Here is a 24136-nt window from a genome sequence, read left to right on the forward strand (position 1 = left end):
AATACGCCTTCTTTAATACCTAACCGTCGTTTCTAGCTCCCTCGTAACCGATAAGAACGTAGTAAACAACTATATCAAATCTATAGGCCGCTATTACATTCTACGTAATAAAGTTCTTCCTATAACGATATAGACCTTGTTCTAAATACGGCACACTTACTAGAATAAGCGTACTATTAATCGCTCCTAGACAATCCGCGAAGTATCTAAACTTTCCGGCATCTTTTCTAGTTATAAGCCTAGGGTAAGTCGCTAACTCCGGCTCTTATATATATTCGTCCGCTAGTTAATAGAGCGCCTTACTAACTTCCTTTATTACTAGATAAAAGGTCCGTAACGAGTGCTAATAGTGCCTTCTTAGGTCTATTATCGTACGGTTATAGTATACGAAGTTATAATAGATTATTACCTTCTTAGCGACCGTTAAATCGTCCTTCCTCCTGCGATAACGTACTAATAGCTTCTCGTCTAATTTATTAATTAAACTCCTTAATACTACCTACCGCAGGCCTATTACATCGTAGCTCTCCTTCGGCGGTCTGAATAGTACTCGAAACACCTTATATCGACCCTTCTTCGCCTATATAAGCGTCTATACTACGCCCGCTAGTTTATACTACTTTTTATATTATTTCCGGCGTAGGAGGGCGGTAAGTATTGCATTCTAATAGCCGGCTATTATACAAAGTAAGAGACCGATACGGTGGCGCGTATTAGAGTCTATAGCAATAGCAAGCGATAAAATATTACGATATAGTACTATATTCGAGGACGCGTGCTATCTACCGAATACGCGCTTTTAAACTGGGTTTTCGGTAGACGCTTATACCTACTAGATATAGCATACCGCGCTCGGACGACGCTATAGTAATTAATTACAATCTACCGACTATATCCACCTAAATAGTATATAAACAGCTCGGTGGAAAAGCGGTGGAAGACAAGAGGTGGAATAATCGGTAGATTAGCCTATACAAACGATATCCACCGGCGGCGAGGTAAACGCACTCTTAGTGAACGACGACCACAAGAGAAGACATTGCGTTCCATGCTTCGAACCCCCAATTCGTGGGCTCTGATCCAACCTCAAAAGGAACGAGTTCCCAGAAAAGACATTCATAATAATCCTCCGTATACCTCACGTGGCTGTCTTGGCGACGTCAAGACAGTTGCGGGGATTGCCCCATTTCGTTCATCTGGATCTACGACTGTGAGGGGAGTTTGGCAATGGAAAGCTGTATGACAATTTGCATGCCTGACTGCACTTCATGCCATCTATACAGCGCCGGACTCCTCGACCGACCGCACCCTCTAACATCACGAGACGCCGCACAGGATGCATTCCCTGCCGTGAGAAGCACGTGCGCTGCGATGAACAGAAGCCAAATCGCCGCAGATGTGAGCGGAACTCAGGCGAGTGCTACTGGACTAGGGACGTTCGCATAGTTTTCCATACTCCACAAGGACCGGGCATCACCCGCAGGAGGAACTCCTCAATTCAGCTCGACACATGGTCACTTCCACTAAGCACACCTTCCCAGCTAGAGACGCCGTCTGTGGAGCAGGATGGCTTCCATACAGAGTAGTACCCAACGCCTGAGCCCGATCTGGCTTCTTTGCGGCCAGTTGAGCACATCTCGCCCTCACACACGGAGCACTTCACGGATTGGGCCACGTTAGAGGCATCTGAACTTGTACAAAGTGCGCTCCGGACCGAGCTGGAGGTGGAGTTGATGCACAACTATCTGACGGAATGCGCTCCGTGGTTTGATGCACATTCTGCGCAACAGCATTACTCGCGAGCATCTGTGACAAGAATGAAGCGATGCCCACCATGGCGAGCGGCAGCCCTCGCGATCTCGGCGAAGAATATCGAACTACGAGAGCGCCGTGCACTATCGAGTGGGCCTGAATCACTTCCGCTGCATTTGTACCAGCTGGCTGTGCGTTTGGCGATCGACTCGATGTCCGGGAAGTACGAAGTCGTCGGCACACTGGCTGGTTGTGTACTTTTATGTGTCTACGAGATGATGACGGTGACATATACCGACTGGCGACGGCATGTGGAAGGCTGTGCGAGCATATATACCCACAATCGCTGGAATGGTTCGACCGGTGGTCTAATCAGTGGCAGCTTCTGGGACTACGCCAGGATCGGTGAGCAGATTCGTTCGTGTTCTCTTCTTAGCGCTAATTCCGTCAGACATTTGGGCAGCTTTCTCTGCATCGACCAAGACAATTCTACCTCCAGCAACTTACTTCGACCATCCAGAGACGATTGTCACCTTAAGAGACATAGACGAGGACCTGCATGCCCAGATCGCCATATGGCTGACAGCAGGGGTTGTAAACCTCGTCTCTGAGAACCGGCCTGCATCTCAGAGTCCTGACTACCTCTCGTTGAGTGCGGCCATGCGAACTTGGGAAGACATGGGCGCTGAAGCCACTCGTCCGGTAGTTGAAAGAGCTGCAAATATCGAGGCCGACCACCCATTTCCCCAAATTTTATTCTCAACGCACAGCTCCAGTATGTAAAATGCTTTCGGCAACATTTTTTGAGACTCCCGCTGATGAGAGGTCTAGCGATCGGTCACACTCAATTTCACACAGCCATGTGTCTTTTGCTTGAGTACGAAATGGCTCAGCCTGGCGCTGATATCGTGTCCTTGAAGGACTTGGCATACGATCATGCTCTTAAATGTGCCGGGATCATCGAGACGAATAATCATACGTGAGTTGGCCCATCCATGTTTGCATTCGCAGGGTTTCGCTAACAAGGTACTCAATCTCCAGGGCGTGTCTCGTCAATTCTTTGCAACCTGCGTATGTTGCAGGAAAGCATATGAAGAAGAAGTACGAGAAGTTCGCCATTCTGGAGCTGCTGGCACAGATCCAGAAAAAGACGGGCTGGAAGTGCGAGTGGCGGAGTGACGGCTTGCGCGAGTTTTGGAGTTTGTGTTGAAGCCTTATCAGAGATACCGACAGCGCGTTCGATTCGAGTTTCTTTGATAGCAGTCCTGATTTCGACCACGCTGAAGTGCAAGACGCAAACACAGCCGTTGCGATGGCGGCGAGATCATCGAACATTTCATTGATGATCCGCGCCTATCTTTGCATCCTCAGTGCTGTCCTGTGCCCAGGTCGAGGTGGGACTTGTCCTTCGACTTTCGCTGTCGGCAACACTGGACGTCGGAGTGCTCTCGGGCGACACAATGTAGAGATGGTCGTAGTTGCCCAAGAACAGCCGACTCCAATACGCGGTCGACGGAATCTTGATAGCGGCCAACGACGAGTCGAAGTTGGGCAGGTCGCTGTACATCTCTTTCTCTTCGGGCAGATACAGGTCATGGCGCTTGACGTCGACGAATGACTGCAATCGTGGGATCTGCTTCTTGGTGACGCGGAGCTTCTCGTCCTGTGAATGCATCCAAGTTAGTACATGGTCGCTGTAGGCTTTTGCGAGACGGAGCACTCACCTTGTCGAGCCACTGACACAGGTCCTTCTGCGACGAGGTCTGCAGGCCTCCCCTGTATCGATACAGCAGGATGGGCCCTTCGTCGAACTCATCTAACTGGTATCTCTCCGCGCTGCTAGACGAACTGCTGTGTGTAGAGTCCGTCAAGCCAGTCGCGTTCCGATTTGCGCCCGCTTCTGCTTGTGTGGCCATCTTGAGCGTGACCAGCGTTGCGGCCTCCAGGCACGGAACGTAATGAGTCACTGCGCTGTTATCGTTGTTTTGAGAGGCGACCGTTGTTGTCGTCAATTCGACAGCCTGAGACAGGGCGAATATGGGTAGGTGAACGGGACAAACTGTTGTCAGCTGAAGAGTCAGGCAAGCAAGGCACGAGTCTCGGGGTGAGGGTGAGCGAGAACGAGCGCAGCAAGATCTCGCCTGTGTCTTTGGCATGTGACTGCACAAGCTGCGCCTGAGCAAATGACGACGTTTGTCTCAAAGCTTGTGCCAAGCCTGGTCTGTGCTGTGAGTGAACAGTGGCGGTGCAGCCGCACAGCACCTCTCGACGTGCACGACGACGACGACGATTGATGTACCGCCACCAACGCATCTCTTGTGGAACCGTAAAACCATTGGGTCAACATGCTGTGGAACTTCGGCTATGAGAGATCTCGGTGCGTGCCTGGGTCACAAGCATCACGATCTCCTGTCAGGCACATTCCGGAATGATCTGACTAGGCGAGAAGATCGTAGCGGTGTCTACTCATAGCCCGGAGTGGCACATCGAGACGGAGACTTGGAGCACGCCGCCCGCTTGCCTTTGATATTGATTTCGAACATCTGATCATGCAAGCATAGCATACCGTCTGCCTGAGGCTTGGTGGAAGGCCGTCTACAAATTGGAACGAGTTCCTGCAGCCAAAAATGCCGGGCCCACGAGCTAGCCTTGAGGAGAATAGAATGGCTCCTTCGGTGCGGGTCGTGGAAGATCAACCCGATCACATGCACGAGGCCGCTCAGTGTTTCTAAAGAGCGCTGCCTCACAGAGGACGAATGCTGGCGTATGTTTAGCATCGAGTCTTGATCATCTACAGCTCACCGTACCTGCAGGTCCCCTCCCATTCTCAGTGAATCACAGGACCAGCAGACCTCGAAGCCGCTCTTTTGATCTCAAAAATCTCCGGCACCTCGTTGTTTATACCACCCGAGACAAAAGCTCCTCGTGACTGCCTCACACTGAGCTTTGCGTACTCCCCTTACATACCCTCCGACCCGGCCGTACATCACTGCACCTGTTCGCCTGACGACTTACGACCAGACTCCATTCCAACCACGACTCGCTTTGTCTGTACATCAACGTATATACATTTCTTGCGGAAAGAGAAGAAATCTGCCCAAGGTGGCGCCGCGAAAGTGGATTCGCTACCAGTGAGACCGTGGGAATTCCTGCGGTCTTCGCCGGAAGCTATGGAGGCGAGCGTTGGTACACTGTCTGCTCCGGATGGCTCGCAGACTCGCAGCTCAAGCCGAGCACCAAGTGCACCACGAAGAGAAGAGACAAGCGACTCAGAGAAAGCAGGGAGAGTCTGGGCGCGAACGGTGAAGGATCCATGGGATCCTTGCATCCTGACCTTGGACGGCGGAGGCATTCGCGGCTACAGCAGTCTACTCATCCTGAAAGAGCTGATGCATGAGGTGTGGGAATGGGAGAAGTATTACGACGAACATTCAACAGTAGAGATGAGAACAGACAGTCCTACAGAATACTTCGGGGGTGACGGCGACGAACAAGCAGAGGCTGGTGCGGCCAGGGGGCGTCATGGCCACCATCGCAAGCTTGGAAACGATCCTGATCAGGCAGAGGCTCAACATGGAGTCAACACTGATCTCCCAGAGACGAAGACGGCCCCTGCAGCTGCATTGGAGACGATTCTCAAGGATGAACGCACGGCGGACCTTTCAACTCGAATCGCCGCAAGCGAGGAAGAACTTCTTCCTTGCCACTATTTCGACTTCATGTATGGAACGTCTACCGGCGGTCTCATTGCCACTATTCTCGGCAGACTGCGCATGACTGTGACGGAAGGTCTGGAGCTTTACAGGAAAGTCGGAGACGATCTGTTTGGGAGAAGACGAAGCAGAGTGCCTTTGATGACAAAGTATTACCACGAGCCCCTTGAGAAAGCCGTTCGTGAGATCGTGAGCAGTCGCTGTCACGAGCATGAAAACTGCGACGGGAACGATCTTCATCCGTGGGAAGCAGATCGCTTCGACGAACTTCTTGCCAAGCCAATACCATTCGACGTTGACCAGCCGCGAGTCTGCCAGTCATGCTGCTTGACCGCAACGCATAACGAAAACATCTCTGAGGCTTACCTGTTGAGATCTTATCCGCATTACTATTCTGAGAGCGCGCCTAATTGGATCACAAGATACAATGAAGGTGAGTGAATGCTTAGCCCGCCCCATAGAGCAAGCTCGGCATGAGAGGCATTGCCGTGCTAGCACGTTCTTGTGGGACACGACATGCTCAATTGATGCATTCGAGCGCAGGCTAATGGTGAACAGGTGCGGATGCGATTCCGATCTGGCAAGTGACTCGAGCGACTACTGCAGCACCGTTCTACTTCGAAATGCTTGGGGCCATGGTCAACAACGAGTTGAAGTCCTTCAAAGACGGCGGCATTCGCGAGAACAATCCAAGCGGTGCAGCCCTGAGCGAATTCCATGCTCTCTACGAAGGCCGAGCAAGTGATCCAGCATTGATGCTTAGCATCGGCACCGGACGTCCCAATCAGTCTCACGATGGTTTTGCCGCGGCGTGGCCATCATCCTTTGGACGCCTGGCGATCGTCAGCAAATTCCTAGAAAAGCGTGCCGTAATCCAGAATCTGTTGATCAAGTACACGGAAGGTGAAAAGCAACACAAACAGATGCGCGAGCACGCTCATGGCGAGCACACATGGTACAAACGCTTGAATGTTTCCGAGGGGCTTGAGAGCATGCCGCTCGATCTTTGGGAGAAGGGGGACTGGACTGATCCTAAGACCGGCGAGACGAAGTCGAATATCCCAGGAGGTGCAAGTCTTACGCGTATGGAAGAGGCAACTGAGGAGTATCTGGAGCGACCATTCAATCCCGACATTGACTCGTATGCGCCACCCAAGACGATGCTTAGGCAGGCTGCGCAGAAATTGGTGCTCCAGCGCCGGAAAAGAGCTGAAGAAGGCGGCGAAAGATGGGACACTTTCATTGGAAAGCACTTGCATAGACCAAAGAGTGTACCACTGAAATCGAACGGGCAGGCTGGCTGAAGATTTGGTGCATTTATTTACGCACGCAGTCCACGGTCGATCGTGTAGCTCGCTGCCCACCAGCAAGGCAGCAAATTCGTCTCAGTCTGGGATACAAGAACAACCAAAAAGACTCGACAGAAGATTTGGCGCATTTTCCTATTAAGCGCTGTTCCCATGAGAGAAAAGTGGGACCGTGGTCGTATCCGTGTTGGGTCTCAACCCTCGCGTATGGATTACCAACAAGCGTAGGGATTACCAAAAGGCGGCTGATGGATTCAAGTCCATATGCATCAGCGCCAGCACGCACTAGGGCTCTGTTGCTCGGCTGCGCCTATGGACATTCATCCAGATACAAAAGAATGGCATGGCCGATGTTTGCGCTTCGATAAGGACTACATCACTGCTGCCATATCGATAATCATTTGAAACGTTTGCCGGCTTCAAGCGAATTTGCCGCATGATAATTCAGGAAGGCCTTACAAACATGGCTATCAATAAAGATGTTGTCTGCTTGACTGGTTCCACTGGCTTTCTCGGATTTCGCACTCTTCGATACGCACTCGATGCCGGATACAAAGTTCGTTCTGTTGTCCGCAGTGAAGCCAAAGCACAGCTCATCCGTTCCAACTCCGCTTTGAAGTTCAAGGATGGGCAACTCGACTTCATCATCGTCCCAGATATGTCTGTGCCAGGAGCTTTCGACGAAGCATTCCAAGGCGTGAAGTATATCATTCACATTGCTTCGCCCATCAGTACAAAGGCCGACGATGCCGATACTGATCTGGAGAAGGCGTTTGTCACAGCTGCCATCGACATGACAAGAGAGCTGTTCAAGTCTGCGGGCAAGGCCGACACAGTAAAACGGATCGTTGTTACATCTTCAGCTGGCGCTATCGTGCCAATGTCCGCATTTTTCGAGCCCACCAATACTCCCTTCTCGGCTGAGCTCCGGCAGCCTGAGCTTCCCGGTCCACACGACAATGCTATGAGTGCCTACCTTGCTTCGAAGATCGCGGCTCTGAATCGTGCTGAAGAATGGGTCACAGAGCACAAACCGAACTTCGATGTCATTCAAGTCCATCCCAGCTTCATCCTTGGCCGAGACGACCTGTGCAAGACAAAAGAAACCTTCCAAACAGGCACAAATCGATTAGTGCTCAATCACGCTCTAGGCGTGACGGACTCGCAGGTGCCCGTCCGACCTCCGACTTTCAATTCGGTACACGACTGTGCTATGGTTCATGTCAAAGCACTCGATCCCAGCGTGGCAGGGAATCAGAGCTTTATTGTTTCCAGCGCCGGCGGTGATGGTTTCGAGTGGAATCAAGCCAACGAGATCATATTGAAAACCTTTCCCGATGCCGTGAAAAATGGCGTCTTGCCCAACAATGGATTCACTGCGACCTTGCCTTGCTTGCTCGACGTGGCGAAGACGGAGCAAACTTTCAATTTCAGGCATTCTGCATTTGAGCCTCTCGTGGCGGAAGTGGTCGGACACTATCTTGAGGTCTTGGAAACAGAGAAGAAGGCTAGTGAGAAGGCATAAATCTAAGGCTTTAGACCTCAAGTCATCCACGACTACAATCTAGAGGTAGACGTCTGCCAGGGACATCGAGGCTCGTGTCCATCACAAGCGGTTTGCTTAGAGGCTGAACTGTTGGTTTCAGCGCTACGAAAAGCGGGCAATATTGTATAAGGACTTCGGCGGCGAGCACTTCAGCCTAGAAATGCGCCGCTCGCTTCAAGTATAAGCAAATCGAGCAGGACCCACAACCTCAATCAAGCTTGCATACTCATTCTGATCATGAATGACCCACCTCCACCCTACCAGAGCTTTGAAGCTTCTGCTAATCACCCTTTCACTCAAGGACCAGAAGGAATTGCTCATCATTCAAGCGAGCAGTTGCACCACTTGGCCACTGTTGTAGACGTCAATGCACAGGCCACGAATTCGTCGTTCGAATGGTTTGACCAGGAGATTCAACGCCTTGATAAGAGAGTCGGACAATTGGTGTCACTCCCATCGAGACCATGTCAGTGCTGCTCAAGAAATGCTCATGATCAGATAGTAGGTGGGAGTCACTTGAAGATTGCTAGCATTTTCGAGCAAGCAGCTATCAGAGGTGGTGATAACTGATCGCTAGCTACGATTGTTGCAATCGCGTCATAGCATATACAAGCTTGCTCGAGATCGTTTGCATTTACAGATTCAGTGCGCTCAAAGATATCATGTTGTGTGAGCGTATGTCACTACACGCATCGCCTCTGCCCTGACCTGTCCACAACGTATCAGCTTGCTTATATGGTCTCCTTTCGACTTTGGACACAGGGACAGCAAGCACCAGACCCCAATACCCAGACTTCCACGATGTGCGACTCATGATGGATATTCCCACCAACACTTGCAACACTGACCACGGCTAGGACTCACCCACCACTCTCCACGCGCTCTTCACGAACATCGCTTAGCACAATCAGCGAGCACGACAGCGACGAGCGACGACAAGAGATTCACTCGCCAGCACCAAGCAGTCCACCTACCGAAGCACCTACATATACTGCTGCTGAGATCGATGATATGCTCCAGCAAATCCACAGCCGCATCGATAATTTGCTCGTGAATATCAATACCCTGCGGCAAGAAGTCACAAGTTTGCGACGCACGTATGTGGCAAATTCCGATGATGATGATGACGACGGCGGAGAAGATCTAGGGAATTTGTTTTTGGGGTTTAGATATCGTAGCCGTAATGCGCAAACTTGAAAGGCGGATTGCTACTATGATGAGGAGGTAGAATTTTCAGAATGAGGTTGCCTCGTCATTTAATCATTCCATTTTCAATCATCACGGCCATTCACTGCACCATTCCGCTTTATTATATTCCACGAATGAATACATTGCCTAATCAGGGCTGCAAACAGCACTCACAACATCCCGAAACATCCACAACGTGTCTTCAGAAAGCTCTAGTCGTTCAAGTCAAAGTTCTGGAAGTACCAGCAGTTATCTATCGCGTTCAGAGTACCCAGTAGACTCCTGAACAGCTTCTGGCCATTCTCTTCTGCTTCCGAAACGGATCACCAGCGCGACCCAAATCCCGAGCTCGAAGAGATTCGACAACGACTCGCAGCGTTGCGACGGCGTCATGAAATGGGCAGAGACCGACGCATTGCGGTGTAGTATCGATCGGCAGCTTCAGACATTGGTGCAGAGACTACAGGCCATACTGCGAGAGCTCCAGGAATGATTGATCAATGCTAGCCTGCAGCATGCAAGACAGCTTTGAAGCAATATGGAATACTTACGAACTTTATGCCATATGTTTTTGAAAGCATAGTTCTATGCAGATGATCGAGCTCTGCTTCACTTTGCAAAAGCATGAAAAATCCTCCGACTGCGATACCTCTGCCAATAAATTCGTCAACAAATCAACATCAGGCACAAAAGATTCCATGGCTACCTACACAGCCTGGGACAATAGCTACTTGATCACTCGAGCAGCTCGAACAGCCATGTCGGACGCCAGCACGAATCGCACTTCCAGCTCAGCTCAAGATTCCGCGACATTATCAATCAACACCAACCCAGGGATCTCTCACGTTCCATCCTCCCCAGCTGCTGCAAGCCCAGAGCGCTTCTATACGGTCACGGAAATCGACGGCATGTTCTCATCGCTCGTCGATGCTATAGACAGCTTAGCTGAGAACATTGATGAGCTTCGTGCCCAGCAGACTCCGCGATCATGGCAGCATCCGGATGCTCCAATTCAGACTCGCTGCAATGATACCACTGCTCAAATCAATGATATAATTCACCGTATTTCCACAAGGGCCGATCTTGTGGCCAGAGACTTGCATGAGTTGACGAGGCGGATTGACGCCAGTGATTCTGATGACGAGACAATCCGAGGCGGCGGTGGCAGTGAACAGAGTTAGAGGCGTGGAGAATCTCCTTGATCGCCATCTTTCTGGTGGTGGCGGTGGGAGTCTGTCATCAATGGCGCGTGCAGGCAACGCTGGAGCAGTATACCATGATATCCCGACACCGTATATCATCCAAGGATGTGTTCTTCTTGCTCTCTTGTCATCACCGACCATATCCTAATCGGAATCTTCGCTCTTCTTCTTCCACCAATCTTACTCGATCAAACTTTCCAGATCTTCAAGTACCTTAGTCGCCAAGTGCCAGACGACATCTTGGCTTTCGTACGGACGGAGATACCGACACCGCCTCTGAGACCCAGAGGACACATAACGAACTGGTCCAAGACTCTGCGGTCCGGAAAGCGGTCTTCAAAGACCCCGACCTCCTCTTGCTCCACTTTCGCATCAGCAGCTACGCACATGAGCTCGATGTCGGGAACTGTGCAAAGACCTGAGAATTCGGAAGTGGCAGATCCAGTCAAATCTGCCTTGAGAAACAATCATGTCTCGCAGGATCTCAAGCAAGATACTGAGGCAAGAAACGTCAGATTCTCGCAGGCAACAGAGAACGCAAAATCTCCTCGAGCCGGTCCAGTGGTGCATAGCGGGCCTAGGTTTGCCAAAAATGTCGAGTTCAGAAGAACTGCCAGAGGACGTCTCAAACCGAAGAACGCGCCCTGGTGGAGGGGATTTGGCTGATGAAGTTGCATGGTACCTTAGTCCAGCTGTAGTGTAGCATTGTGTCAATGTAATGTGGAGACCACACTTCTTTCATGTCTATTTGGTCAGCAGACTGATATGCCACCTCAACCTCTCAACACAAGGGGTAATATCACTGATTGGACTCAGACCTTACTCTCCAGACCGCGCTCGAGGCCGCCCAGACCCTCTTGCTCGACTTTTGTAACACCAGTCACGAGCATAAGGTCATCGACAAAGGTCCAGGAGAGGTCGGCCGCCGAGGAGTCGTGGAGTCCTGCCGATCGCTGCTGGGGTGATCGCTATCTTCAAACATTGTCATCTGTTCGGGGTTGCGATGACGAGGACAGAGACTATGAGTACGAGAGCGGGCCAACGTAGCTACATCAGTCGTGAAGCAACACTCCAGGCCTGAGGCTGAGCAGGTGACATGGCCAGAATTCTCAGGCATTCACGCATGCATATCATATCACACGCCCGCCTGTGGCGCTGCAGTTAGCGGCGCCACAAATGACGATTGGAAAGTCGCAGGCTATGATATACGAGTGTCATTCACCACGACAAGCTGCATGTACTTGATCTGCCATGCGCTCGAAGTCCCTTCTGAACTGCACTCATCCCGCGAACAATGCCTCTAACATTTTTCCCACCTTTTACAATGATCTCGCCTCAGCCTCCGAAGCCCAGTGCCTCTGCAGCGCCGTCGCACTCTTATCTACGACAGTTTGTGTCTGCTGAGGAGATGGAGGCCAAACATCGTGCCGCGTACATAAGGCTTGCACGAGGAGAGACCGGTTCGGATCAGGAAGAAAGTCCATTTTCTGACGAAGAAGACGAGGGTCCACATCCTCGCTGTCGCAGCTGCAGTAAGAACAATGATCGGCTTCAGAGGATAGAGGCGAAGATCGACGGGTTGGTCGAAGACGTCGAATCATGGCGTCCACGCGCAGAAGACACTGAGTCGCCTGCACCGTCCAGAGCGGATCCGTAAGATGTGTGTAAGCCAGGAAGGCTGCTGTTAAACAAAGCATGGAATTATCTGCAATGCATGGGTATCATAAATACAACTTTCGTGGTAAGCGAGCATATGCCATCGCCCCGGTATCCTGTACTAGCCAAATGAACTGCTATCAACAACATTGGCCAGAAACGCGACTCTTACTGCTCCTTTCCACCATCTTCACCAATGACCTCAGGTTTCATAGAAGAGATTTTGACCTTCTTTCCAGTCCCATTCGTGCTGGCGCCATCGCTGGCGGGTTCATCTTCGGCCTTCCTCTTACCATTTCCCTCGACCACAGAGTCCGCCGGCTTTGGCTTCTTCTTCTTGACCATGCCTGTCAGATCATTCGCCTGAGCAGTAGCCTGTTCGATGCGTTTTGCTTGATCTGCCTTGCTCTCGCCGAGTAGCGAACCAAGGATGCCGCGCATGGCATCTTCCTCGGAGCCTGGAGCACCTGTTGGACCAAGATTTTGCAAAGCCGAGAGGCTGGCTGCCGGAGCTTGAAGATCCTTAAGCCGCTGCTCCATCTCTGCTATGATCTCCTTGGCGTTCGTGACTTCCTTCTTGACCTGCTCTGCTTCTGCACCCGATGAAGTTGAGAGCTTGGACTCTTCTTTCGTAAGCTTCGCTCGACAACTAGTAATAGCAAGCTCCATTTCCTTCGCAGCATCTTTTCGCATCTCCTCGTCGACTTGGGCGACTGTCGATTGCCCCTGTGCATCCTCTTGTGTTGATGTGACTGATGCGAACTCCAAGGCAAGCGAGAGTTTGTAGTGTGCTTCAGTGACCAGAGGGTCTTCAGTCGGGTAAAGCTCCAGCTTCAGTGCTAGGGCATCTCGGGTGTCCTTGATGGCGTCCTGGAAACGCTCATTCTCCAAGCTGATCTCTGCTTGCAGATCGTGTGTATCTGCCAGTCGTTCTTTTACTTGCCGCACTTCTGGATTCTCCTCTTTCGATTTGCCCTTTCCTGCACTCTGCAGCTCGTCAATCTTCCGCGACAGCAAAATGCGAGCCATATCCAGGATCTCATAGGCGGTCGCGAAGTCGTCGTCCTCTTCCTCTGCCTCGCCGTCTCCTCCGTCTTCGTCCTCGGAGTCGGTAAAATTGTCGTCGCCTGTGATCTGGAAGAATGGATTGCTCGGTTCTGCAGGCTTCTCTTCTTTAATGTCGCCCTTCTGCTCTACTACAGCCTCCACGACGTTCTCTGCCAACTTCTGATCGGAGCTCTTGATCGCGTCGCTTATCAGGGAGCTGCTTCCTTCGCCGTTCGCACTGCTCTCGGCCTTTGCGACCTTGCGTTTCTTTCTCTTTGGCTCAGAAGGGCCAGCGACCTTGCCGCCTAGTACATCAGAGCTGGCGACTGCGACCTTGTATAAGCATCGACCATATTGGTAGAGCAAATCAGCGTTCTCCGTAGACATCTCGCCATTGATCTGATCTTGCACCTCTGCCGCCTCACTGTAGTATTCGGCAGCGGCATTGTAGTTTTTCAGCGAGTACTCTTTCGTCGCCGACGCCTTGAGCTTCTCGAGCTTGGCTGGCAGCTGTTCTGGCGGTGTTTCTTCCGGGATGGCGGCCATATCGACGGTGCTGTCTTGGAAAGATATCTCCGTATTCTCTGCCATGTCGATGGTATGGCGGTGTGATTGGTACAGTGTGAGTGAATGTTGAAGAAGGAAAGTGAGAGTGGAAACAAGATCTCGCCGCGAAGGAAGCGCGCTAGGGAGTGCACGGGCCCGAACGCGTTTTCCACGCGTCTCCTCCCACTCGATGCAGTGACAGATGGAGGAGTTTCTCTATCACATGCAACGACTATGGCGATACCGCAGAAGAACCCAGAGACGAATCCGTTCTCTTCATCGCCGGCATTTGGGACGCCTGTCCACCCATTCCCGAACAACCAGCAGCGACCTCCTCCTCCGCCTGCATTCAAGCCCCAGATCACGACCATCTTACCCATACTCTTGCCAGCTCCTACATTACGACCTTTGGCAGTCAGAACGTTCACAAAGAAACACAATTTGATTCTGCAATCCTCGGCATTACAGGCATTAGCGAGCTTTGTTGGCAGACATTGTGGCTCAGGATGGAGGGAGGAAGGCACGGGCGAGAAGGTCTTGGAGCAAGTTGCCAAGATATGGAAGGCTGAGAATGGGCCTGTGATTGTCGAAGATGGTGAGAGGCTGAGAACGATACTCAGGACACTGGAAAGTTGTATGAGCGGAGGTCGAATAGGCACACCCAAGGGAGCCAACAGCTTGAGCCGGCAGACGAGTTTCACATTTGCCAACGATTCTGCCGTAGACATAGCCGATCGACCTTCACTGGAACGACAAGGCAGTAGCTTTGGCATATCAGGGCTGAGAGTGCAAAGTCCTACGGCACAGGATGAGGAGCCAGAAGGGAGCCAGAGAGATCCACGAAGCTGGCTGAAGATTATATCAGCCTTCGAACAGCCACGATTCACATACAGCGTCGACAAGAAGCACTTTTTACGACTCGAAAACAAGCCAGCTCTATTTCCAAACACAAAGCAGAAGACTGCGTTGATCAAAGAACGATACAACATTATACATCAGCGATTACTACGAAACCCAGCATTCCAGGCACCGTCCTTTTCCGCACAGACGGCATCACTACGGCGATCAAATACAGTTACAGAGCGTACATTCTACAAAATCACTCCCATAGCCAACTTGCTCGGACGAGGAGGCACCAATCACTTATTGTTGGGAATGCTGGTCATCGCCCCAACCGGGACCTTGGCACTTAATGACCTCAGTGGCAGCATCAGCTTAGATCTGCAACATGCCACTTCAATGCAGGAGGTTCAGCCGTACTTTTGTCCCGGCATGATTGTTCTCGTCGACGGTGTGTACGAGGAAGATTGGGCTGGCGCCGGGTCAAGTGGGCTGGGCAACACTGGCGGCGTGGGAGGAACGATCGGAGGCAGGTTTGTTGGCTTTGAGATTGGTGGGCCACCAGTCGAGAGGCGCGACATCTCTCTCGGCATTAATGTTAAGGCTGAAGAAGTAGGAGGAGGCTTTGGCTGGACTGACTTCCTCGGGCAAGGATCGGAAAGGGCAGTTGGTCAGCGTATGAGGAAGCTGGAGCAGCGCTTGATCGGGCTGGAATCCGACATCGAGGAGAGCCAGAGGAAGATGGTCGTGCTATCACAAGTCACGTTGGATCAGCCTTCAACGCTCTCCGCATTACGGAAAGTTCTGGAACAGTATGAGGTTGCTGACTCGCCCCCTATGTCATTCGTGCTCTGCGGCGACTTCTCAAGAAAGGCTGCCATGGCAGGCGCAGGAACAGGGTCGATTGAATATAAGGAGCTCTTCAACGAGCTGGCAGCAGTCATGTCCGACTTTCCAAATCTGCTTCGGAATTGTACATGGGTATTCGTGCCTGGAGACAATGATCCTTGGGCTTCGGCTTTCAGCGCTGGTGCGAGCACAGTCCTGCCCAAAGAAGCAGTTCCAGATCTCTTCACAAGCCGCGTCAAGCGTGCTTTCGCAAACGCGAAACAGGAGATGGGGGTCAAGAAACCTGACGTGGAAGGCGAAGCTATTTGGACGTCAAACCCGGCAAGACTGAGTCTCTTCGGTGCAGCCCATGAAGTGGTCGTGTTTCGCGATGACATTTCAGCCCGAATGAGGAGGAACGCTATCAGACATGGGCAAGCAATACGTCAACAGGAATCACAACCCGACAGCGGCATTGATGTATCGACGCCGGAAGCTGGCGAGGACTTCACCATGTCTGGAGCTTTGCCCTCGACGGAGAATGACACACAAGAAGACACTCAAATGACCGATGCCATTCCTTTCGAAGATCCGCCAACGCCACTGGAGGTCAGCACTGAGTCTTACGCCACTCAGGAAGCAAAGCGCTTGATCTTGTCACTTCTTCCACAGTCGACGCTATCGCCCTTTCCACTTACTGTCCGTCCTGTGCATTGGGAATACGCGCTTTCAGCATTGAGTCTCTATCCTTTGCCACATACGTTGATAGTGGCAGACGCTGAGGCTCCTGCGTTCGCCTTGACCTACGAAGGCTGTCATGTCATCAATCCCGGTCGCCTTGTTGAAGGTGGAGGTCGCCGCAAGAAGGTACAATGGGTTGAGTACGATGTTCTGACGAAACGAGGAGGTATCAAGGAGACTTGGATGGGTTGAACTATTGTGCTGGTGACAAAAATGATCTAATGAGCAGACCTTCTGGCGTTGTCACATGAAAGTCGCACTTGCCTCTTGTGGGATGATTTGCTGAACCCTGCATACGCTTGGCAACCGTGCAGCTGGAACATGCAGCAAACGGGCAACGGTCTTCAAAACAATCATTCTAGGCGACAAGCACGCATACTGCCATCACACATCATGTTTCCAGATCATCCCCGTTCACAGGACGCGCACAAGATGAAGAAACTCGGCGCTGCATTGCAAGAGGTCAACTCCATATTCGACACGCCTACGCCAGCGACAGAAACGATGGCGCACCAACTTCGAAGTGATGCTGTTACTGGACAAGGCCTTCGCTCTCCTGACTTGCGGCCTCACAATAGCTGTGAGCAGTCACGATCTGAAAACAAACGACAATCGGGCCTGACGCCGACACCATTTATATCGTCGTTGGCGCTCGCCTCTCTGTCTGATCGTGGTGTTGATACGCTTGAATCGGAGTCGAGGGTCAACAGCGGTCATGTCAATGTCGTTCAATCCCCCGACGGCACTCGCACACCTGCTGCAGCTCGTCCACTGCTTCGGCGCAGCACCTCAGATGCTCTGCGAGCCAGTCAGCAGAAGCTTCGCCAGATTCAGGATACATCAGCAGTCACCGAACGTCCAGCAACACCAAATCTGATCTCGCCAACACCGATTCGCCGCTCACGCTCGTCAACGTACACGACTTTTTGCAACGACGAACGTGAGCCTCAAAAAGACAGATCCTCCAGCTATCTTCCACACCCAAGCCATGACCTACTACCACCAAATCCTCAGCACTCACCCTCGGTGCTCGGCCGCCATCAACCAAACCGCCCTCCTCCACCACACCGTACGCCTTCCCATGAGGTCAGACAGCGTGAGAGGGCGCTTCACGCTGAACTCGAGAGCCTGCGTGGTCAACTGAGCACTCACGAGCAACGCCGCGAGCGCGAAATGGTTGCAGTCAATTTCGCGCTCAATCGCATCGTCGAGCAGCAGAACAACCAAATGCACGTGCAACAGATGCTGCTTGAGAAGCTCGCAGGCATGGATCTACAAGCCACGCAAGGCATCCAGGAATATGCTGCTGCACACGAAGCCGATGAAGAGGGACAGCCGCTCGAGGCTGAGCAAGGCGGTTTCCGGAACGAGGAAAGTGGCGTAGGATCGACGGTGAAATGTGAGGAGAAAGAAGCAAGTCAAGCTGAGAAGTGTGTATCCGACGTCGTCACTGCTGAAGTCGAACAGGAGTGGAGCTCAAGGATGTTAGAAGGCTGATCAGGCCACGTCTAAGCATATAGTACGTACTCTCCGCTTCACTCAACCTCCGATACAATGCAAATGCAATCCCTCTTGACTTACTTCCTCCCCATTCCATCTTCAAATAGAACTCTTCCCTTCAGTCTCCACCCTCTCCGATTCTTCGCTCCGTTTCGTGAATTCTTTCGTCTCACAGAAGTTATAAATTTTTTTTTCTTTTTTCCCCTAGGTAATCAATTGACTTTTGAAGAATTTTTTTTTTCAGCTGGAGGGAATTGGAAGATGATATTTTTTTTGGCGAGATTATTTCACGATTTTTGTGGTTCTTTCGACTCGCAGTAGGACCAAGATCTTGTTGCAGTGATGGAGAAGTTCGAATCCTGATTCCATTATGGAGAATTCTTCTCTCGACAGGTACTTCTGTACACAGCTATGGGATGAGCCACCACTTTCGATTCGAAGGCGGTCTAGGTCGCTTGGGGTTACGCTGCTCTTTGGGAGTGATGGGCTTCACCGGTAGATCGACGAGGAAGAGTTTAGCGATGGGGTCTGGCATTGATCTTCTTGTCGCGGTGGACAGCTGTGAGAGGATGGATGAGCAAGGCCGGTGTGCCTATGAGTAAGATTCAACTTATATGGAATGGTGACAGCGGCGAATCACAGCGTGAATCACATGCTTCAACCACAGGGTTCTTGATCTAGATCTGTCAATCTTTGCCTTCCCTTCGACGACAATGGGCAACGCCGAACCACAATGGCCTCTTCGAGTGAAATCAGCGTTAAAAGTTTGAGCGCACATGTCGAGGAGACTTCTCTCACGCTCGCCCAGATGCAGGCTCAGCTTCAACGCTCTCGCGACGCCCTGTCACACACGGACGGCCTACACTCGCCAGATGCCCGTCTGCAGGAGGGTGCGCTCTATCAGCTACAGCAAGTTCTGAAGCATGACATGGAGAAGCGATGTGGTGAGCTTCGAGAAGGAGCACCAATTGGTAGGGTAGCTTTAGCCGACGATCATCTGAGGATGCTTCACGAAGCATACACGGGAGCGGTATCGATGTGGAAAGAAGCGTTGGTCCATGAGCTGGGCCGGGTAGAAGACGAGATGGCAGGGGTGGATTCGATGTTGATGGCGAATGTGGACGATGATGACGATGACGTTGGACGTGCGATGTCAGATGGTGGGGTCGCCGATGACGATGCCGGGAGTGGCATGAAGAGAGATGAAGGCAGTGAATGGTGTTGACCTGGACTAGATCTGGCGAAGATGGAGAGCAGTATCGCGGTCAGCTTCTCGTCTTGGCACTGTGACTCACAACGACCAATATGTCATCACGTTCTCACACTCACACTCACACCGCGCTGACAGACACGGCTCAATATTATTCAGCCATTATTCGCACAAGCGAAGACGGCACAGCTCCAGCTTCGAAGGCATTCGATTATGAGGAATATCAGTACGAGCACACGTTTCCCTTCTGTCCGTGCTGCAGCACTGATTGGCGCACATCGGCATATGATGATCGCGATCGCCACGGAGTTGAAGCATTGGAGCGACTACGGTTGCTATGGGCTGATGAACAGAATTGATGATGTCGGAGTGCGGACATGTGGTGTCACCGAGGCTGTGAGGATACATGGACAGGCAGAGAGAGTGGTGGGTGGCAGTGTGTGGACGACATTATTATTTGAGGGCAAGGTGGTCGCGGGTGGGAAGGTGATCCGTTTGTAGGATGAATTCGACGAGGAACATTTACGTTAGCTTGTTGATGTGATTGTAGGCGATCATAATTATTAGTCTCATGTGTGTCCTGGGTGCAGCCTTGCGATGATGAGACCGGAACTCGGATGTGTTCCCCGTCCAAGGCCAATCTCCATCGTCGTGGAAGGGCAGGGGGAAAATGTGTGCTCTGGTGGCGAAGTGACCTCATCATAGACAGAAGGTCCAGACCGTTCGTGGAGCATGATACAGATACGGAGCAGCAATTAATAATAATATCGAAGTGGAGGAATTTGAGCCGCGCGCGTGACCGGGTTGGGATTGATTAGGGACAGGGAGTCTTTGATGAACGTCACCCGATTGGGAAGGCCTGTCAAATGGTCACGCCGTCACGGTGCTCGAGGCATATGATTATTGTACGATTATGATAGCGGCAAGACAGCGAGCGGAGCGGTGCGGTGAGCGGTGAGCGGTGAGCGGAAGAAAGTGGCTCGCTGAGGAGAGGTGAAGATAAGAGTAGTCCTCCGTACCGGCAGGCTGAGGGGGCGTTGATGGCGTTGCTTGGCAGATGCAGAGAAGACAAGAGCCGAGCGGTTGTGGCGTTCTTCGTTCCACACCCACACAGTGCCACACACTACAGACGATAGATACAGCATGATTGCCCGAGAAGTTGCTCGCGGAAAGCTCGCCATATGTGATGCGATACGCGACGAGTCGTGGCACTAATAAGTACGGTAATAATGAAGACGCACAGCGAGCAACGATTGTGCTGCCATGCTGTTGCTGTTCCTACTTGCACCCTCTCAAGACCTTGCCAAGGTTTGGAGCAATTTCGGAAGCACTCATTTATGCTTTTCCAACTGCCGCATCCGCATCCGCATCTGGCACGGGCACGGGCACATGAGGCTCGGCGGGCGAGGCCCGGGCGCCTCAACTGTATGTATGTAGTATACTTCTAATCAGCACGCTGGCCATCTCACAACCCTCCGCTATTCTACTCCGAATCCAGCATGATATCCTATGTATAAGCTGCGGTGAACACGCGACTGACACCCGCAGGCACGAGTCCTCCGAACATCATCAATGCGCCTGCAGCCCATGAGATTATTATTGAGCGCGGCAACACCACCTCCGCTGCCCTCCATGCCTCCCCATGCCCGCCAGGCCGCACCCACGTCGTGTTGCATTGCAAGCTCTGGAGCATCGAGCATGCCATCGCCATCGCCATCGCCCCTTTCCACCCCGAAGTCGAACATGCATGGCATGGCATGGCATGGCCTCATCAAGCCTCGCTGCATTAGCGCCACGAGAAAGTCCCGTCGTCGCAGCGCCTCCCTGGCCTCAGCCTTGCCAGCAGGCCGAGTGATTGGCCGCAATCCAATTAGACCGGCCGTTCATCTCGAGCCTGTTGCTCGCAATAAGAACATGCTGCCTCCCGTTCGCGAGAAGCTCTCTCCTCCCTCTCAGCATTCGTTCCAGCAGACAACACGACCACACACCGGTGTATACCGCACCGCATTCACTCGCTTAACCCGACGCTCGACGAATCACCCGCGCAACTTCTATTCCCTCACCACCACCACTACCCGCCAAAGTCGTCAACATGCGTTTCGCTGTCGCTGCTTCCCTCGCTGGCCTCTCCGCCGTCGCCGTCGCTGATGGCGGCTGGAGTTACGGTAGCTACAGCCCCCCACCATCCAACAGCTCTACAGGCGTCACCGGCGGCACCACTGCTGCTCCCGTCTTGCCAGGCGCCCAGCCGCCATCCTACACCACCGAGGTCGTCACCCAGTTGACCACTTACTGCCCGCAAGCGACTCAGATCACCCACGGCGGAGTCACCTACACCGTGACCGAGGCCACCACACTCACCATCACCAACTGCCCGTGTACCGTGACAAAGCCAGTCTACTCGTCAGTAGTCACCTCCTGCAGCACATGGTACACAGAACGCCGTGCAAGCCCAGTCGTGTGAACACTGCTGCATATACTGACTATTTCCCAGCAGCACTGCAGTTCCACCATACCCATCAGGCAACGTCACCACCCCAGGCGTGCCCGTGAAGCCAACCGGAACCGGCGCACTCCCGCCACCAGCCGCCACCAGCCCCATCCCTCCAGCCTACACCGGAGCTGCCACCAAGGCCTCGTTCGGTGTCATTCTCGCAGCTGCTGGTTTCATCGCCGCCCTCTAAGCGTCGAGCTTGGAGCGCGGGTGATGAGGATGGGTGGCATGAACGAACAGTCTTGAATGTTGAGCTTGGGAACTCACAGCACGACAACGACAACGACAACAACAACATCGAACGAAAGACGGCATCACGCATTTTGGCTTTGGCTTCCCTCTCCTCCTCCTCCGATTCGACCTTGTAATTCAAGATCTCTCTAATGCACATTTGTCCCAAGAAGGAAGAAGAAGCGCAGAAGAATCTAACGAACAGCTGGGATACGGCGGCAGTGACTTAGGATCTTTTTTTTATCGACGACAACATCCTCCTACTTTGTCTATCTACTACCATTTTTCCTTTCGATATATTGTTGCTAGGTGTTTTTTTCGAAACGACTATCGGCGTCGAGGTGTAGCTTTGTAGATAACCATCCCCGACCATGGCCATACCCCCGACACCTACACTGCTAGCCATGGTTGAGAGAAGAAGAAGAAGAAGAAGAAGATTGTATCTAATACGCGCCGCTAGAAGATCGAGTTTCACCAAGCAACAACCCCCTTCGCTTCTTCATTTGTGCTGCTGCTACTGAATGCCCTTCCTGTCTATATGTTCATCATCCGTCGTCTACGCAATCGACGAATGTTGGACGTCGGCGGGCATGCTGCATGCATTGCATCACAACCAACCACAACACGACCGGACGAGGCTAATCATGATCTGCGACGCAAATGCACTCCACAACAAACACCGGTCGTCGACTTGCTTGTCAATCGTTTGTTTCACTGACGCAAGGAACTCTTGGTCCGTGTGCTCGTGCATTGGCGTCCCGGCCGTTCGACGAGACGACACAAATGCAGGGACACTGATTGAACGTGTAAGTCTCCCCCTCTTATTATTGTGACACTACCTCACATGCGCAACGTTTTCCGAACCTGCATAAATTAACTACTGTATGTCTGCATACATCACACTCTATCTACTAGTAGACCATTTGCTCAATACCAATCCACCACCTCACCCTGCCCTAAAGATTAATTGAATTCAGGCATATGAAGCGACTACACGGCCATGCAGCCACGCGGCCTCATCATGCAAGCAGCAAAGTGTTTCAAGTTTTACAATTTCGTTTCAATAAACTTGATCCCTAATAATAATAATAATAACGATGAGATGAGAGAGTGAATGCTAGCCGGCCAGCCCAGTTACGTATCAGGGATTTGCCAAGTTTCGAGAATTTCTGGGGTTCGCTTCATCAAAGCTTATACTGGCATTGTGGAAGGGTTGATAATAAGAGGAAGGGGGTAGTTTTTTTGATGATGATGATGATGATGTAGTTACGCGTTCGATGTCGAGCGAATGAAGAAGGAACTTAGAAGGGATTTTATTATTATAGCGAGTTAGTTTTACTCCTTCAGGTGCTGTATATGTGAGATACAATGAATTATATTTTGAGGCTCTTCGGAGTGTAGAGGTAACTTAGCTGAATCGCTCTTCTACAGCAATATGAGAAGTGTCTTCCGAAGTCACATGTTGCAGGATACAGTCTTGGTGGTCTTCACATGCTCGGCTGAGAGCGAGCTACTTATGATCCTGACTATGCTCATCTCTGGGAATTGACGCTGCACATTCATTTGCCGCCCAGTCCAGCCCATTCGCAAGAGCAAGAATATGGAGGCCATACAGGATCTTCCCTCAGCATGGCAACCTTGGCCTGGGACGGCAGGCGGCTGGAAGTGGAAGAACGGTCGTGACACGGATCGTGGCAATATGCTACCGATCGTGCGCATTGCTACGCTGCATATGCCGAATTGAATATCATGTCCGTTACGGCAGTGCAAAGCTGCGGAAATACAGTCAAGACAATCAGCGCACTCGGATATTTGCACCTCATCGCCAATATCGGGGACATCTGCCTCGAGAGATCATCGCATGCATGCTTCCCGGGAACCAGCCGCGCGACGAGTCTGCAGGAGCCCGCGCCCAACAGCGACCGGCTTGAATAATATGCCACGTGCAGAACAATGTTGACTCTATCGATGTCGGGCTCGATTGCGGAGAACCATTCTCAGACACCCAATGCCATGTGTGGTATGGATGCTGACCTGCTTTTCGCTTTGACCCGAGTCACGAAGATCCATGGCAACACTACGCTTCGACCACAGGATTGAGAAGATGGAGCAGCGAAGTACAAGGAACAGCGTAGTAGCATGCGCGCCGACTGCTTGTACCCGGTTAAGGACAACATCATGTGCCTTACTACGACTACTTCGGTCAAGCATGGAAAGCAGGCTCAGCAGGATCAATGCTGCATCCAACTCAACGCTATGGGACGCTGACGCACTTATCGTCAAAGTCAATTATTAAGCTTTGCGTAGGTGTAGGAGCGCCGCAGAAGCTGTCGTA

The 24136-nt window shown here is 51.9% G+C and overlaps 10 protein-coding genes across 10 annotated transcripts; 5 read left to right on the forward strand and 5 right to left on the reverse strand.

Annotated features, from left to right (window-relative positions):
- Positions 1 to 1425: 1425 nt before the first annotated feature.
- MYCFIDRAFT_183191 (uncharacterized protein) lies at positions 1426 to 2146 on the reverse strand. The gene has a single exon (XM_007930097.1). It carries the CDS (start codon positions 1834 to 1836, stop codon positions 1660 to 1662), a length of 177 nt encoding a protein of 58 aa, XP_007928288.1. The 5' UTR covers positions 1837 to 2146; the 3' UTR covers positions 1426 to 1659.
- Positions 2147 to 2991: 845 nt separating this feature from the next.
- Positions 2992 to 3892, reverse strand: MYCFIDRAFT_70506 (uncharacterized protein). The gene is made up of 2 exons (XM_007929867.1): positions 3477 to 3892; positions 2992 to 3415 (listed from the first exon to the last, which is right to left on the reverse strand). The coding sequence occupies exons 1-2, from the start codon at positions 3666 to 3668 to the stop codon at positions 3089 to 3091; spliced, it is 519 nt and encodes a 172-aa protein (XP_007928058.1). The 5' UTR covers positions 3669 to 3892; the 3' UTR covers positions 2992 to 3088.
- Positions 3893 to 4922: 1030 nt separating this feature from the next.
- Positions 4923 to 6912, forward strand: MYCFIDRAFT_155202 (uncharacterized protein; the record flags this gene model as incomplete). Its single annotated transcript, XM_007930098.1, has 3 exons — positions 4923 to 5189; positions 5394 to 5898; positions 6024 to 6912. 3 exons carry the CDS (start codon positions 4923 to 4925, stop codon positions 6767 to 6769), a joined length of 1518 nt encoding a protein of 505 aa, XP_007928289.1. The 3' UTR covers positions 6770 to 6912.
- Positions 6913 to 7363: 451 nt separating this feature from the next.
- MYCFIDRAFT_211710 (uncharacterized protein) lies at positions 7364 to 8942 on the forward strand. Its single transcript, XM_007930099.1, has one exon. It carries the CDS (start codon positions 7431 to 7433, stop codon positions 8295 to 8297), a length of 867 nt encoding a protein of 288 aa, XP_007928290.1. The 5' UTR covers positions 7364 to 7430; the 3' UTR covers positions 8298 to 8942.
- Positions 8943 to 12388: 3446 nt separating this feature from the next.
- Positions 12389 to 13929, reverse strand: MYCFIDRAFT_165784 (uncharacterized protein). The gene has a single exon (XM_007930100.1). The coding sequence runs from the start codon at positions 13796 to 13798 to the stop codon at positions 12533 to 12535; it is 1266 nt and encodes a 421-aa protein (XP_007928291.1). The 5' UTR covers positions 13799 to 13929; the 3' UTR covers positions 12389 to 12532.
- A 262-nt stretch (positions 13930 to 14191) lies between these two features.
- On the forward strand, positions 14192 to 16558 carry MYCFIDRAFT_28309 (uncharacterized protein; the record flags this gene model as incomplete). Its single annotated transcript, XM_007929724.1, has 1 exon — positions 14192 to 16558. One exon carries the CDS (start codon positions 14192 to 14194, stop codon positions 16556 to 16558), a length of 2367 nt encoding a protein of 788 aa, XP_007927915.1.
- Positions 16559 to 18599: 2041 nt separating this feature from the next.
- Positions 18600 to 19091, forward strand: MYCFIDRAFT_197817 (uncharacterized protein; the record flags this gene model as incomplete). Its single annotated transcript, XM_007930101.1, has 1 exon — positions 18600 to 19091. One exon carries the CDS (start codon positions 18600 to 18602, stop codon positions 19089 to 19091), a length of 492 nt encoding a protein of 163 aa, XP_007928292.1.
- Positions 19092 to 21041: 1950 nt separating this feature from the next.
- MYCFIDRAFT_183196 (uncharacterized protein) lies at positions 21042 to 22302 on the forward strand. The gene is made up of 2 exons (XM_007930102.1): positions 21042 to 21479; positions 21571 to 22302. Exons 1-2 carry the CDS (start codon positions 21169 to 21171, stop codon positions 21758 to 21760), a joined length of 501 nt encoding a protein of 166 aa, XP_007928293.1. The 5' UTR covers positions 21042 to 21168; the 3' UTR covers positions 21761 to 22302.
- Positions 22273 to 22821, reverse strand: MYCFIDRAFT_176307 (uncharacterized protein; the record flags this gene model as incomplete). The annotated part of the gene is made up of 8 exons (XM_007930103.1): positions 22273 to 22335; positions 22371 to 22394; positions 22423 to 22439; positions 22468 to 22491; positions 22517 to 22619; positions 22646 to 22678; positions 22722 to 22757; positions 22798 to 22821. The coding sequence occupies 8 exons, from the start codon at positions 22819 to 22821 to the stop codon at positions 22273 to 22275; spliced, it is 324 nt and encodes a 107-aa protein (XP_007928294.1).
- A 353-nt stretch (positions 22822 to 23174) lies between these two features.
- On the reverse strand, positions 23175 to 23978 carry MYCFIDRAFT_176309 (uncharacterized protein; the record flags this gene model as incomplete). Its single annotated transcript, XM_007930104.1, has 5 exons — positions 23175 to 23226; positions 23261 to 23503; positions 23527 to 23761; positions 23794 to 23830; positions 23862 to 23978. 5 exons carry the CDS (start codon positions 23976 to 23978, stop codon positions 23175 to 23177), a joined length of 684 nt encoding a protein of 227 aa, XP_007928295.1.
- Positions 23979 to 24136: the final 158 nt, after the last annotated feature.

This window comes from Pseudocercospora fijiensis, assembly GCF_000340215.1.
Source record: "Pseudocercospora fijiensis CIRAD86 unplaced genomic scaffold MYCFIscaffold_6, whole genome shotgun sequence".
NCBI lineage: Eukaryota > Fungi > Ascomycota > Dothideomycetes > Mycosphaerellales > Mycosphaerellaceae > Pseudocercospora > Pseudocercospora fijiensis.

What these genes read in the sequence shown, in the direction of transcription:
- MYCFIDRAFT_183191 (XM_007930097.1), bottom strand. Translation starts at nt 1,836, where the DNA reads ATGGTGGGCATCGCTTCATTCTTGTCACAGATGCTCGCGAGTAATGCT.
- MYCFIDRAFT_70506 (XM_007929867.1), bottom strand. Translation starts at nt 3,668, where the DNA reads ATGGCCACACAAGCAGAAGCGGGCGCAAATCGGAACGCGACTGGCTTG. An exon ending in TGTGTCAGTGGCTCGACAAG is followed by an intron (nt 3,416 to 3,476) that starts GTGAGTGCTCCG and finishes ATGCATTCACAG; the next exon opens with GACGAGAAGCTCCGCGTCAC.
- MYCFIDRAFT_211710 (XM_007930099.1), top strand. Translation starts at nt 7,431, where the DNA reads ATGTCTGTGCCAGGAGCTTTCGACGAAGCATTCCAAGGCGTGAAGTAT.
- MYCFIDRAFT_165784 (XM_007930100.1), bottom strand. Translation starts at nt 13,798, where the DNA reads ATGTCTACGGAGAACGCTGATTTGCTCTACCAATATGGTCGATGCTTA.
- MYCFIDRAFT_183196 (XM_007930102.1), top strand. Translation starts at nt 21,169, where the DNA reads ATGCGTTTCGCTGTCGCTGCTTCCCTCGCTGGCCTCTCCGCCGTCGCC. An exon ending in GTGACAAAGCCAGTCTACTC is followed by an intron (nt 21,480 to 21,570) that starts GTCAGTAGTCAC and finishes ACTATTTCCCAG; the next exon opens with CAGCACTGCAGTTCCACCAT.